The sequence below is a fragment of the Psammomys obesus genome, unplaced genomic scaffold (genome assembly GCF_907164565.1).
Source record: "Psammomys obesus unplaced genomic scaffold, mPsaObe1.curated_primary_1811, whole genome shotgun sequence".
Classification (NCBI taxonomy): Eukaryota; Metazoa; Chordata; class Mammalia; order Rodentia; family Muridae; genus Psammomys; species Psammomys obesus.
In genome coordinates, this window is record NW_026591086.1 from 59,725,337 (window position 1) to 59,741,358 (window position 16,022).

Sequence of the window (16,022 nt, forward strand, 5' to 3'; positions counted from 1 at the left end):
GGAATTAAAGGTGTGTCTTGTCTATATTCCAGCCAGAGGGATTAAAGATATATATTAAGAATGTGTCATTATTCCAGCTGACCTAGATCTTCAGATGTGAAACCTTACCAGATGAGCCATGTTGCTGGATTAAAATCCCTCTACAACCTTCTCATTTCACAGTAGAAAAACTAATAAAACCAGTAATGATCACATTGCATTTACTGGAAGCAACTGGGGCACAAAATAAATAGGCAGTGAGCCCGGGTCCCAGGTACATGTGGTGAGCTAGCTCATCTTTGCCTGGAGCGACCAATTCATGGGGCAAAATCCAACAAGGGGTGCTTTTCCAATCAACATTCTCTCAACATTTATGGATAGCTCTGATTGCTCCATCCAGAAAACTCATCTGCTCTGGCTGTTGGCTAACACTATGATCTTGAGAGGCAATGCTGAGTCAGAAAACAGTGATAAATACAGCCTTTGTGGGTATCCAATAATGTTAAATATTAACCTGACTACAATAATTAGATGAAATAAATAAGTTTTAGAAAAGCAAACCGGGCATGGTGGTGCACGCCTTTAATCCCAGCATTCTGTAGGCAGAGGTAGGTGGATCTTTGTGAGTTTGAGACTAACCTAGTCTACAAAGTGAGTTCCAGGACAGACAGAGTGGTTATACAGAGGGAACCCTGTCTCGGGGGTGGGGGTTTAAAAAAAAATCAAGCAAAATTTCTACGTTGGCATATATATTTGTGTCTTGTACTCTAGAGGCAGATTGCCCAAAAAAAATGTACAGTGAACGCAGCTACAATTTTAAAGTGTTAGTTCTTATGGTGTTGGGGCTCAATCCTAGAGTCTTGTGTGTGCTAGATTAGCACTCTGTCACTGAGGCACAGCCACAGTCCACACAGAGACAACTCTCAGTTTAGAAGCCATGATTAAAAAGTAAAATGGGAAATTAATCACTGATCTCTTAGGTTAACCCCAAGCAGCCATCCTTTGATGTCCACGGAGGCTGAGTCAAGGACTCCCAGAGTTTATGAAAGCCAAAGGGGCCTTGTCCACGTCCTCTCACTCTTTATGTCCAAGGCCTAAGACGTCTCTGGCACAGAATAGGTATAGCAGTTTAAATGACAATGTCCTCATATGCTCAGATGTTTGAATACTGTTTGGGTAGGTTGAGGTGGCACGGCCTTGCTCAAGGATATATACCACTGCTGGCAGGCTAAGGTTTCAAGCCTTTCCCCATGCCGAGTGCCTTCTCTCCTCCATGCTTGCCACTGGAGATGTGGGCCCTCAGCCTCTGCTATGCCATAATGGGTTTCCTCTGGAACCATTCATCCAAATAAGCTTTCTTCTGTAGGTTGCCTTGGCCACAGCGTTTCTATCATAGCAATATAAAAGTGGCTGACACTGTAGGCACCTTTTACTGAATGAAGGAGGGAACTCTGCTTTTGCCACAGCTACTTTTTTGAAAAACTGACTCTGCCATTTGTCATTTATCTCAGGCCCACTGAGCATCTCATCTTCTTATAAAAATCTTGTGGCCCACTTTAGATTTGAGAACTGGGTAGAATAATATAAACGAATTATCTAGGATGTCACACTGGGAGAAACAAGACATAGATCTGGATCTATCACCCAGACTCAAGCAGGCTGAACAAGAATAGACACAGTGTCCAAAGCTCTGATGCTGCTCTGTGTGACGGTTCAACTCAGCAATGAAATCACATGCAATGGACACACTAGGCACTATGTGGCCTGGAACCAGAGGGCACTGAAAGGGTTATGGCTGTGCCTAATGGGATGAAACTTAGAATTTAAGCCTGCATCTAAGCTGAAACAAATCTGGGTGAGTGGCCAGGTAGAAAACTTACAGTAACATATGCTGAACTGAGAGAAACAAACAACAAAACAAAACAACAAAACCCAAGGAAGTAAAAGACTGTGATCAGATTTCCTCATGTTTAGATGTTGCCCCCATCTGCCATTAACAATCAAAACATTAAAATAAAACAGGTATTAGCCAGGTGTGGTGGTGTAATCCAGCCACTTTGGAAGCTGAGGCAGAGGATCATTGAGTTTGAGGCTAGTTGGGCTAGCCAAGACCCTGTCTCAAACTACACACACACATACATAAGTACTATTAGGGAAGTAGAGAAGTTTCCAGAAGCCAGCCTCCCACTTAAGAATAATCAAGAAACATACCACAGCTCTTTAAGACCAGAAGAAAAACAGCCCACATAATGGACTTCCAAAAATCTGCAGCCATGAAATGCTTCCTGAAGTATTAACCGACCATTTTGCCCAAAGTGTTAAGGGGTTTGTTCTGTAGGCAGGGGACCAGATGCACACACCTTTATTGGAAAGGACTTTATCAGTGGGAAGGAAAAAAAAAAAAAAAAGAGGAAGGTTCCTAAAGGAGCTTTCCAAAGAAATGCTTTTCTTTACCCTCAAAAAAGTAGCATACATCTATTTCTGCCAAGCTACGCCCTACAGGAAAATTAATAACATGCCCCCATATAAACCGTTAGTGTCGTTTGGGGCCATTTAAAGCAATGTTTGAAACATGGCACCTTCTTTGCTGACATTTTTTCAACCACTACAAATTACAGCCGCTATTCTACAGGTCTACATACACAGCTCTGTCCCCAGAAAGTGAGTGCAGGCATCTCCATTCCTTCTGGTCTGCACTGTTAGATTGTGGTCTACAATATACAGACATCACTATTATCTGTTTGGAGCCAGGCACAGTTGTACATGCCTGTGATCCCAGTACTCTGGGAGGCAGAGGCAGGTGGATCTCTGTGAGTTCAAGGCCAGCCTGGTCTACAAAGTGAGTCCAGGGCAACCAAGCTACACAGAGAAACCCTGTCTCAAATAAATAGATTACTGTTTGGTCATTAACTTGACTGGCTCTGGATCCAACTAAAAGACAAACCTCTGAGTATACCTATGAGAGATTGCCTTGACTAAGCTACCTGAAGTGGAAGACCACATCCTAAATATGGGCTAATGATCCTGCAGCAGCCCAATTTCAAGGTCTGCAAGTGAAAGCTTTTTGCTTGCTTGCCTTTGCATCTTGCTGATGAGTTCATCTACCCTATGCTTGCCACTGCTTCTGCCTTCCTTTACTGATACTAGAACCCAGTTTCTCTAGCTTTACAATGTGGGTTTTAGACCAATGGCTATCCGCAAGCCAGTCTAATAACCTTTTAAACAGATAAACACACAAACTCATTTTATTGGTTTTGCTCCTAGAAAAACCCTTGACTAACAGACCTGTCATTTTTTTTTTTTTTAAGATTTATTTATTAAGTATATAGTGTTGTGTTTGCATGTACAGCTGCAGGCCAGAAGAGGGCACTAGATCTCATTATAGATGGTTGTGAGCCACCATGTGGGCGCTGGAAATTGAACTCAGGACCGTTGGAAGAGCAGTAAGTGCTCTGAATCCTTAAGCCATCTCTCCAGCCATCTCTCATTTTTATTTTTAAACTTTAAGACAGGGTCTCACTAAGCTGCCCAATGTGGTCTTGAATTCATTCTACACCGTACGAAGGCCTTGAGTTTGTGATAGTCCCAAGTACATGGGATTATAGGCACACAGCCCCAGGCCTGGCTCCTGTCCACACACTGATTCTTCCACTTGCTTTTAATTAAAAATGAAAGTTGTACTCTAAATTGAGTATAGAGAACTAAATCTAGCAATATGGGTATATCTATCTCATTATTTGAACCTCAATAATTTCATAATATAACTCTATAAAATAGGCCTGTGATGGTTTTTTTGTTTAAAACTTGACTGGATTTAGAGCCACCTCGGAGCAAAGCCTGTGTGCTGGGAGGGGTGGTGAGAGCCAGCACAGATGTGAGTGGCAGCAGCACCCCACAGGCAGGGGCCTGCAGCGAACACGAGAGCAAGCAGAGCAGCAGCACGCACTGCTGTGTCCTGACTGCAGATGTGCCATAGCGGTGCCTCATGCTCCGGCCACCATGCGCTGTACCCTGAAACGGGGCTAAAATAAGCCCTTCCACCCTTATGCTGTTACTTAGGAATGAACAGTGGGCCCTAAAACTGTATACAAGTCATACTAGAAAAGAACTGAATTCACTTTAAGGGAAGGGAGAACAAAAATACTCACTAAGAAAAAAGTATAACAGTTTCATGTCAGTTTGTGTGATAATTTTACTGCATAAGAAATTAGAGATTGCATAAATTATTAGGTCAACAGTATATAAAGAACAAACTAAGTAAACAAATTGTTGAAAAATAATAAGACAAGGAAAAACAACCCAATTTGTAAGAACACCATACAATCCAGAGCTGCGACTTCTTTTGGAAGAGAATTTATCTTTTTGTACTTTGTGGACAAACTAATGTCTGTAGGTACATGAAGTGAGAGGGACTCACTCTACAGCTAAAACCAGGAAAACAGCACACACGGACACACGGCCCTCTGAAACCGACAGAGCAAAGACCAGGCGCCTGCAGCACGGCAGGGGCGCTCCCCCAACAGTGGTCTTCCGTGGGATAGGATCCTGCGCACCAACATCACACATGTTGGAGAACACACACAGCAAGAAAGCATGGGAGTCGTATCCTCCTACGAAAGAAAAACACACAGCTATACCAGACACTAACATTTTCCCTTCTTCATTCAATTATTTATCCTGTCCAACACAAAAATGTAAATAAATAATTTCTTACAAAGTTCAAGTTATACTGTTTCAAAAAGAGACTTAAAAAAACCCCAAATCTTAATTTACTATTTCTTATCGTTAAATAAACATGCTAATATACAGACACATTTGATGCTTTTGCAAGTTGTAGAAGTCAGCCATGTCTAGGTCAGAGCACCTCATCATAACAAACACACCCCAAATGTAGGTTTAACACAAGCAAAATCCACTCAAAATAAACTTTTCTCTTTTTTTTTCTGTTTAGCTTTTTTTTTTTTTTTTTAATTTTTTTTTAAGGCTTCATTTTTTGGATTTTAGAACTACATTTGGGTTGTGTGAAAAAATACAATTTCAATGCAAAAAAATCTATCAAGCATTCAAGAGTGTATTGCTGGTGCTATCAAATCGTTTTGCATGTCTTTGTTTTCATAGAAAGAAATAACAGTAGAACAAATAAAAGAAAAGAGAAGAATTTTAAATGGCTAAACGTCAGCACACAATCCGAGAAGAGGCCTCATGCGCACACGCACAAAGTGGAGACAGGAGAGGCAGCTCAGACAGCTTTCTCCTGCAGCTGTTGTAGCTTTCTCCTCAGAAGACGGTAGTTCTCCTTGGTGCCGGCCGCCACAGGGTCAAGCTGCAAGGAGATCTCATAGTGTTTCTTGGCTGCATCGAGATGTCCCCAGCGATGATAGAGCACAGCTGAAATAGCAAGGGATGAATTTAGTTGGAAGCGCTTCTGACTAACTTGCAGGATTCCTAAACATATGCACAAAGAACTATTGCAAAGCCTTTACAGCAATCACTGTTTAAAAAAATATTGTTTGTACTGAAAGCTTTATTTATTGTAATTATATACCCTGGGGAGTGTCCTCTGGACCCTGCCTGGTACGCAGGGTTTCTTCTTATCATTAGGTGGGATTCACGTGCTTCCAGAAAGGTTATTACAAGGGCACATGACTGTTTCCATGCTGCTGTGAAACTTCTAGCTAGTCAGCACTGTACTGTGCTTGCGCTATGCCAAGGTCCAGCCCCTTAGTATCTTACTCCTTGTAAAGCTCATAACTTATTTTAGCCTTTAAAGATTTTTAAAATTTTATTTGGTCTGCATATATGTATGTGTACCACATGCGTGCAGTGCCCGCTACCTGTGGAAGCTAGAAGGTGCCAGGCGCTCTAGAACTGGCATTGGAGAGGGCTGTGAGCCTCTGGGTGGGCACTAGCAACCAAATCTGGGCCTTTTCAAGAGCTGCCAGTGTTCTTAACTGCTGAGCTGCCTATAACCGCCACCACTTACGGGAAGATGTCCATACACCTTTTGGTGAAATAACCGCGGTTGCTAGGCTGAAAGAGGGGCTGTGACATCAGAATCAGCTGTAAAATGACAGTTACACTGCGGTGCATCTTCAGCACTCTAAGCCTGCTTGGTATAAGGGATGTTTTTCAGGAGGCACAGGAGTGTGAATATAGGCCCCATAGAGCACTCTACGCTAAGCTGTAAAATCAGCCCATTAAAACAATTTTTTGAGGGAAATGTAAACAAATCAAAACAACTCTGAGATTCCATCTTACACTGTCAGAATGGCTAAGATAAAAACTCAAGTGACAACACATGCTGACAAGGATGTGGAGAATGGGGAACCTTCCTCCATTGCTGGTGGGAATGCAAACTTGTACAACCACTTTGGAAATCAATCTGGCGCTTTCCCAGAAAACTGGGAATACTTATATTTCTGGGCATACATTCAAAAGACGCTCCACCGTACAAGGACATCTGCTCAACCATGTTCACAGCAACTTTATTCATAATAGCCAGAAACTGGAAATAACCTACATGTCCCTCAATCAAAGAATGGATAAAGAAAATGTGGTACATTTACACAATGGAATACTATTCAGCCATTACAAACAATGAAATCTTGAAATTTGTAGACAAATGGATGGGACTAGAAAAGATCATCCTAAGTGAGGCAACACAGACCCAGAAAGACACACATGGAATATACTCACTTATAAGCAGATTTTAGTCATATAGTATAGGGCAGACATACTACAATGCACAGACCCCAAGAAAATAAGCCCAGTGGGCATCTTGGGCTTCATGTGGGCCCACTGGTTAGGAGAGTGGGGGATATCTCTGACATGGACTTTGTTGCCTGCTTTTTGATCACTTCCCCCTGATGGAACTTCCCTACCAGGCCACAAAGAAGACAAATTCAGTCCTCATGTGAATAAATGAGCTGAGGTATCTGGGTAGGGGAGCTCTGCTATTCTGAAGGATGGTGGGACTGGGAGGAGAGGAGGAAGGAGCCATGACTGAGATGAAAACTGAATAAATTAATACAGAAATATTTTGAGCAGGGTCAATACAGGTTCCCTTTCAAAATTACTTTTGCAAAGGGTTAAATATATATCCATACACTATGTATTATATATTATATATGATTACATAATATACAACAACAGAATTAACACAATTCAAATGGAAAATTTTCTTACCCAAATTACCGTGGTAACTTGCAACATTTGGATTTGCTTTAATTGCCTTGAGGAATAAAGCTTCAGACTCCTAAAAAACGAAATGCACACAGGTGTTGCAGGTCAAGCGAAAACAATCACCTCACCTTCTGTCATTATTGCTCTGTGCCAGCCAACCCTTTCCAGAAACAGCTTTGCTGAAAGGGGCTAGAGGGACTAGCAAGGAAGGCGACAAGGGCTGGCAGAACAGTGGTGCCCAAAGAGGAGCAGATGCAGCCCCTGAGCTCCAGCTCAGACAAGGCTGGGATCTTGCAGCCTGATTCAAATGACTTGATTCAGGGTTCAGTGAAGGAAGAAGGGGACAGAGGAGGAAAGGACGAAGCTGACAAGGGTACCCATGAAGGCAGCATGCCCAGCCTGAACTGGCAGCCTCCTTGCAGACTCTCAAGGTAGGGGCATGAATACCCCAGAAACCCAGACAACCTTCGGTATTCCAGATGAAGTTGCAGCCCTCATTCAGCAGCAATTAGCATGGAGAATGAGGAAGAAATGGCCACCTATGATAGAAGCCACCTAGTGCCGTGTATGACTGTGACCAAATGCCCTGGTGCGCATGGCCGGGTTCGTGTACACATCCTCTAAGCTGTCCTTACTGGCAGCAGAGTCACTAGGAAGCAGGGAGAAGTGGTTTCCTTCCCGCCTGAGCCCAGAAGCCACTCTCCATGCCCAATGTCCCACCCATCCATTAACACAGCGCAGGCCACACGCGGGTGTCCTGCATGCCTGTGTTAAAGGACGGCCCTTATACTGCCATGCTGTTGGACTGGGGCAACTTTCACATCTCACATGCTACGTGATTTACTGAGTGGGCTTTCTGCCTCTGTACTTTCTACAGTGCAGGTACAGCAGCTTCTTTGCCATGGATAGTCCAAGGGAGTCCTGGGAAGCAGGCTTGGCGTCTAGGTGGACAACTCTGAGCCACAGCGCCCAGAGAAAGGCTGGTCATGTAGAAGTTTCCTCAAAGGAAACTGAACAAAGCCACCTGACACACGGTGGTGGTGAGTCAGTGTCTGCGTCCCAGCGCCAGCAGCTGAACAGCCTTCAGAGAGACTTAGGATTCATCCAACATTTTAGATAAGCTGCAGAACCAAAAAAACACAACAAAAAACTCCCAAATGGCAGGTTTTCATGCAGCTATGCTTTTTCTGGTAATTTTTGAACATTTTCATTTAACACCTAAAACCACAGAAAATAAGAGAGCCAGAGAGAATGAGAATCTTTCAGAGGCTCTGCTGCCTCAAAGTGGTTTGCTGGAACACACTGCTGCAGGGATGGGTGACTCGTTCTAGGGGTTCCCACACTTTCTAATTTCCCTAACTGCTCAAATGTCAAGGCCACGCTGTCCCAGGGTAGAGAAGAATTGGTGACACTGATTGTGGCCAGGGGCTTGAGGTTCACACATCTTTAGGGGGTGGCTACTCCTAATGACAAGGCTGAAGTTGGCAGGGGGACCAGGAGTGAAAGAGGAAGCTTGAATCAGGTTTCCAAGACTGAAAATCAAAACACTGCGGCATGTCAACACAGGGATGTCCCAGGAAAGGCAGGTCTCAGGGCACGTGAGTATGGGCACAACCTGCTGTCTCAGGGAGCCTTGAGTGCATGCTCCAGCAGTCCTGGACTGCATCTGAGCGTGAGGGTGAAGACGGGCCTAAAGGCATTCAAAGCTCCTGACTGCACGTCCATCCCATTGGCTCTTAATGGCCCTGTTCAGGAAAGCAGAACTCTTTTTAAGCTGGTCCATAGAGATATCTGGATGCTTGTAGGCTCAGGAAATGTGCTGGTTTATACCTGTGAGTGAATACATACAACCCTCATTTGAAAGTGGAGGTTTTGTTTATAAACAAAGGAAAAGTAACACACTCTCTTCCCAAGTACATTATACACTGCCTTTAACAAGGCTTTGAGCTGGAAACAGCCTTGCAATTTGGGTCTTTAGAACAAGTGGAGGTCTAGATAAAGAGGACCCAGAAGGCAAAACATTACAGAAGCAGCAGGTCCTTAAGCCCAAGTCTGTGCCCTCTGATGGGATGTCCTAAGGGCCTCCGAAAAGGGAGTAGACAGTCTGATGTGGAGTTTAAAGCACAGCATGCTCGCCTTCCTTCCGATTCACTCAGGCAAAAGTCAGTACAGCTGGCAGTTTGTGGCACATAGTCCCTCAGAGCCTGTGCCTGGAATAGTCAAGTAGCTGAAATGGAACAAAATTTTCACTTTTCAGCTACCTACAGTTCTAATAACGACATGATATTACCTTTTAAACACACTCATCTGTGTTTAAAATATATTCAAAGGGCTGGAGAGATAGCTCACTTGCAAAGAAGCTATGCTGTATTCCCAGCACATATTTGGCTTCTCCCAACCATCTGTAACTCCAGCCCCAATGGATGTCATGCCTTTTTCTGGCCTCCACGGGCAGTGCACATATGTGGTTCACAGATATACATGCAGGCAAAACACCATACACATAAAAAGGTTTAAAGATTAATAAATAAGAACCAAGGTGCGATGGTGCACACCTATAATCCCAGCACTCGGGCAGACAGAGGCAGGTGGATCTCTGTGAGTTTGAGACCAGCCTAGTCTACAAAGCGAGTCCAGGACAGCCAAGGCTACAAAGAGAAACCCTGTAAGTAAAAAAAAAAAAAAAAAAATTACTTATTTCTTTAAAGAGAAGCACCAGTGGGGGCTGGAGGGTTTAAATCCCTGAACTCTCAGGTACTTGGGAAGCTAAGACAACAGGATAGAAGAAGGCCAGCCTGGGCTATATAACAAAATATAGCAAGACTCTTGAAAACCTCAGTGGAAGAGGTTGTGTGTGATTGTGTGTGTGTGTGTGTGCATGTGTGTGTATGTGTCTGGAGGTCAACTCCAGGGTCTCACAAATCCCAGGCAAGCCTTCTATCACCGAGCTACACCTCAGCACCAGAGTTAAGATCTTGTGGTTTTCATTGGTCAAAAATCTCTAGGGTTTTGCTGATCACACAATTCAGGGGAGAAATCTAGCTGAACAAAATGCAAAAGGTAGGACCCACGACAACCCCAGTTCTCCTGCCTTACTGCAAGGGACAAAGTAGACTGTTCACACAGAGGAGGAGGGTGTGTCCTGGAGGGATGGCACTGTGTAAGTTGTCTTGACACCAACCGTGTCTCACAGGAGTCCAGCACCAGCAGCTCAGTCTTCTCTCTCCACAAGGAACAAAATGGTTTCTGATGAGAAAGGACACTGGGCTTGACCGCACATGCCTACTTCAGGAAGCAATCGGACCAAGCGCTTCCCTGGTACTCATGCTCTGGCCTAACTCTCCACTGAACTACGGATGGCCCCTGTCAGCTGCTGGACTGACCGCAGACCACCGAGGCCCGTGGTCCACCTACCTTGTATTTCTGGGATTTCCCCAGAACGTTGGCCAACGAGAACATAAGAGAGTGATCATTCGGAATTAATTCCAGCGCCTCTCTCCCGACTGCTTCAGCCTGGGCTAAGTTACCTGGGAGGAGAAATGAAAACCACATCAATACTGAACTTGTGTCTTTACCTGTCTACAGTAGGACGAGCATTCATTACACACAATTATGAAAATGCTGCTTGAGAAGAACCCACAGCCTAATGAGCCCAGGAGACATGACAACTCAGCACAATTCTAACAGAAGAGGTCTTTCACGACATTTAGAAAACCACATTTAAACTTCCTCCCAGACAAGTTATACCCAAGCAAGGACATAAAGTACAAAGCAGCACAGACTGGTGACTATCTCACACCCACGCACATGCCCTGTGTCTGCCTCAGAAAGCAAGTGTCCACGCGCTTTAGATGGCTTGTGACTTTTGATCCTGTCAAAGTATCACCAAGGTTTATTAAGGATGGCTGAATTTTTAAGAAGGCAGGAGAGGACTATGGCTAGAGCTTACTTGGCAGAGAAATTGCCTGCCACATCCAAGGCCCCAGGATTGATCTCCAATATGGTTTTACTATCTTAAAACAAGGGGAGCAGAGAACCCGCTAACTGGCTTCATCTGGTCTGCAATGGGCTGAGATGTCAGATTGAGTCATCAGCATCGTATCTTAAGGAAGAATCCATTGCTCTGAGCACAGTCCTGAGAGCAGACCCTATGTGGGCCTGCAGCTTCTACCCATCAACCCACAAGCCATTACAGCTGTCTCCAACTTGCTCAAGGGTGGCATGGCTAAGTGATCGCCTCCAGATCAAACGAGACCTGACCTCATACCCTCCTCCACGGCACAACACTAATTCTAAGTGCAGTACGACTTTCATCACATCATGCTCAGCTATGTTAGAGGAAGCTTCATTTTCTAGAAAGAGAGACAACACCGTTGTGTGTGCTGGAAGCGTTGCATGCGCATGCCCCTGGCCAGAAGTCAGCACCAGCTGTCTTAGGCAATTTCTTTTCAAGATGGGGAGAGTGTGTCGCTGCACTTTTGGCTCACCACTCAGGTTAATCTAGCTGGCTAGTGAGTCCCCAGGAGTCTTCTGCCTCTAGTTCCCCAGTGCTGGGGTTACAGGTCTCTATCTCACGCTATCTCCCTATGCTTTTTATGTGGGTATGGAGGGTGCAGCCATCTTCCCAGTCCCCAGAAAAAAACAGATTTTTGTTAACACCTAGTAACCAAGATTGATTTTTTTCTTTCTCCCTCTCTTCCTTTCTTAGTCTCATCCAGGCTGGCCTCAAGCCCAAAGACCCGCCTGCCTCTGCCTCCCAAGTGCTAGGATTAAAGGCCTGTGCCACCACAGCCATTTTAAATATCTTCTAAACTGAAGGAGTGACTTTAGCCTGCGGCTGTGACTCCACGCCCCGAGGGCCCGCAGAACTGGCCTGCGGCCACGGCCTCCTCCTCTGCACCTGTGTTGTCCAGTAGTATGACCATGTTGTTCCATGCCAGGCTGTGCTCTGGCTTCAGCACCGTGGCGTTTCTCCACGCATTCAGCGCATCCACATGGCGGTTCAGATCTGCATACTGAAAACAAAGAACCCCTGAAGGCAAAACTCCAACTCCTCTGCCTTTTGTCATCTCTAAGACATTATCAACAAGACAAACAAAATCCCCCAAAACAAACAAGAACAACCCTCACTCACGGAGCTTCTCATTCTTCATATCAACTTGGAAAACAATGCCACCACAAACCCACCTTTAGAGATGCAGCAACCAAGACAATGGGGAATGGAGTGACATGCTCAGTCACACATCCAGAGATGAAAGGTCAGGAATTAGAACCAGGCGGCCTGGGTCCCAAGCCAGGAAACTACATAACCTGTTACTTGCTTGATCACACGTACGAGGTCACACTTCCTGCTACTGAAAAGCCCTGATCATTGCAATCTCTCTCTCTCTTCCAGAAAGGCCCCTATAAACTTTTGTTTCTTTAAAAACCCAGAAACATTTATATAAATATGTTTTTGTTTTAATCCCAGGTGTGGGATAAAGGGCTGCTTCAGAATGTCCACAGCAGCTGAGTATGATTTGCCCTGTGCTCTAGCAGGAGTGCGACTTTGTCAGCTGCAGATAGTTTATCTCTAGAATGATGAGGACTCTCGAGAAGGTATAAAAATGTCAGAACTACCGAGGGTCTGCAGAGGCTGTTGCTCTCCCTGTTGCTGGTTTCTGCTTGCTCCTGCTGCTGTTGCTATTTGCTGGTTGCTGGTTGGAGATGAAGGTCACACTTGCCCCCAAAGACCTGAGTGAGCAGGAAGCAGTTTAAAGACACTGATGCCCCTTTCCCCTCTAATCTTTCTTCTTTGTCTCTTACCTAGTGTTGAGGGATTGAAAGGAATAGGCATGTTTAGGGAGGTAGGAAAAAGAACCCAATAAAGTACCCAAGTAATCCAGTTTCCATAGTTCATCTCTGATAAAGTATTATTTAGAACAGTAAATGAGTATTCTACGTGATCACAAACTTTTAGTAAGCTGGGGAAATGGCTCAGTGGGTAGTGCTTACACTCATAAAAAGCAAGCCTGTTGACACACACATGCAACCCCAAAACTGGGCAGAGGACAGGGACATGTGGACCCCAGGAGGCTCACTGGCCAGCCAATCTAGTTGAATATGGCAAGGTCTGAAACAGTGAGAGACCCTTTTCAGGAAGTACAGAGCCACAGACACCCAATGTTCATCCTTGGCCTCCATGCACACAAACAGGCTCACCCTCACCACGCGCACAGAAGCGACAGGGAGCAGGGAAGCAGTACTGTGTGTGCATGCTATATGCCTAATCTGCCGGTGTAGAATGGTTTGAATATCTAAACTCAAAATGAAGACAAGAGCCATCTGGATACACTGTGTAAACTCCCTGGAGCCCCAGAGTCAGTGGTGACACAGTACACCTGTCACACAACTCAAGTCCTTCTCTCCTTCCAACTTGTTCTCATTCTGACTGTTGATGCTTGCTGAAGGTGAATCAAATAGTAAGTTTTCGTTCTGTCTCCATGGCTACTCTTTCTTTACACACACTTGAGGGAGACAGAAGCATCATGCTTTAACACGAGGCAGGGAGGACAGGTGTTATTTCCCACGCATCCTATACTCTTTGGGGTTCTTTACCATCTAACTCCTAACACATTTTTTTGTCAGCCTAAGAAGAACAGGACAGAGGACATGTTTTCCCCCAACTCTCATTCTACCCTTTCTCCTACTGGCTCCTTCTCCAAATGGCTCCTTCTCTCTCCCACTGCCCCAGGATCATAAGGCAGATTCTTCTCCGTTCAAGTCTCCTTCCATCCACATGCCTCCCCCAGTTTCATTATTAATCTCTGCATTAATATAACGTTTCCATTTTTGTTCTTTCCACAACTGTCTGGCCAATTCCCTGTGCTGTCTTCCCAGTTTAAAATACTTAGCATGCTTTCTCTTTTTTAAAACCCATCATGACTGCAGTCAACAGTCCCCAAGCACTCCTCCCAGTCACTGACACCACCACCGTCATATCCCAAATAATGCAGCTCTTCCTATTTCTTCCACGATGAGATTACATCTTCTTATTGGAGTCCACAAATCAAGGTGAGTATGTGTCTCCCATTATAAAAAGGCAATCATGTCCCAAATAATGCAGCTCTTCCTATTTCTTCCACGATGAGATTACATCTTCTTATCGGAGTCCACAAATCAAGGTGAGTATCTGTCTCCCATTATAAAAAGGCAACTTCTAAAGCAGACACCTTGAAGTTATTAAGTTTCTCTTGTTTTCAGATATATAAATGGGCTGGCTGAGCTGTTAAAGATTAAGCCCTAATGCTTTTAAGCTGTCCTGGGCAAAGCTGGATAATTAAACCACAATGGAGAACAACAGCCTTGCACAATAGGCCCCGTGGTAACACCATAGGTAAACAATTTTGAGGTCTCCATTGTTTCAGCACTATGACAATCACAGTGAAGCGAAAGACTAGAGTTCACCATCCAAGCTTATTCTATGTTCTGTTTTCTTTGGAAGCCACTCCTACTGGGGCTCAGCTAGCATAAATTCTGTTTTCCGAATCCAAGGAACGGCAGTGACAGGCAGTGAGTGGGGAGGAAGTGAGGTTGTAGAACAGCTGTGCTATGGAAGCAGCGGCAGGTGCACTCACTTGGCTATAAACAGTAACTGAAAGGAGCCATCTAGATCAGGGAAACACCACAGACTTCACAGGGACGGAGGCTGATGTCAGCTGGCCCACCCAACAGAGCCGGAGGCTCCCCCTCCACCTACAGATTTAGGTTGAACAGCACACTCCCTTGTGAACTCTGAGGACTGGGCCTGCTCTGTATGTGACTGAGGTCTTGGACTCCCTGGAGTTAAAGTGTCTTCCACCACAGCTTATCTACGAGAGGGTTAGTACTTCCTGGTCTTATGGTTCAGGGAGAAGGCTGGTTCAGCATACAAGGACAAAGCAGATCACAAAACAGGCATCTGAAGTGTATAAACACTCAGGGCCCAGCAGCCCAGGAGTCGGCTGATGAGGATGACAGAGCACCCTGCTCTTGCTCGTTATTCCCCAGGAGTCCTGTTGCTGCTGCACCTCTACTGTGCCCTGCAGGAAGCAACTCCTGTCTTCCTGCCATACTTTACAACTAAGACAAGTTTGGTGTTTTTAAAATAAGAACATAAACACTATATCACTCTAAAGTTTCTCCTACAAACATTATCTGCCCATTTAAAGTGACTTGTCCAACATGAGAAAGAGTCTTTCTGCCTGCTGTCATGTGTCTCACCATTGTGATTCCTCTGTTCTTTCTTCCTGTGTAGTTAACAAAATCATGACTCATTATTCCGGAACAAACATGTTAAAGGTCAACGTTATTCATATCATGGTAAAAATGGAAGCCTATTCTTCCTATTGAATGGCCCCAAACATCCAAGGTTTTCTGGGTTTCCCTTCTGTTTTGAAATGGTCTTCAGGTCAAAGTCCAGAGAGGGATGCTTCCCAGAGGCAGGTGATGCCAAGGGGTGTTTATAATTACAGAATTTTAGTTTCTTTAAAAAACACAGAAATATTGTAGGAATATGTTTTGCTTTAATCCGAGGTGTGGGGATGTGGGGCTGCTTCTGACCGTCCGTAGCAGCTGACTATGATTTGCCTCGTGCTCCAGCAGAGGCATGGTTTTGCCAGCTGCAGATAGTGTTTGTGACTGTGTGACATTTGGGATTCGAGGAACTTTGCAGAGGGTGTGTATGTGTGAGTGTTAGTGTTTGTATGTGTGCACGCGCATGTGAGCACTAAGGCCCCAAGAGGCGGTGTTGGTGGATGTTGGTTGTTCAAAAGGGTTGGCTGCAGCTTGTTAGTAGTTATGCTCAAAGAAGAAACGAAAAGAAAGACATTAGATTCAGGGAT

General features: G+C 44.7%; 1 protein-coding gene across 3 annotated transcripts in view; it reads right to left on the minus strand.

Annotated features, from left to right (window-relative positions):
• Window positions 1–4,153: 4,153 nt before the first annotated feature.
• Window positions 4,154–16,022, minus strand: part of Tmtc4 (transmembrane O-mannosyltransferase targeting cadherins 4) — a 56,270-nt gene continuing 44,401 nt past the window's right edge. Inside the window, exons 15-19 of one of the 3 annotated variants that reach the window (XM_055609648.1) lie at window positions 12,062–12,176; window positions 10,576–10,688; window positions 7,165–7,234; window positions 5,196–5,367; window positions 4,154–4,589 (exon numbers count right to left, since the gene is read on the minus strand). In XM_055609648.1, coding sequence (XP_055465623.1) covers window positions 5,219–5,367; window positions 7,165–7,234; window positions 10,576–10,688; window positions 12,062–12,176 — 447 coding nt within the window. In that variant the 3' untranslated portion in view covers window positions 4,154–4,589; window positions 5,196–5,218. Of the gene's footprint in view, window positions 5,368–7,164; window positions 7,235–10,575; window positions 10,689–12,061; window positions 12,177–16,022 lie in introns of all 3 variants that reach the window. The other 2 variants (XM_055609649.1, XM_055609650.1) reach the window with 2 other exon arrangements.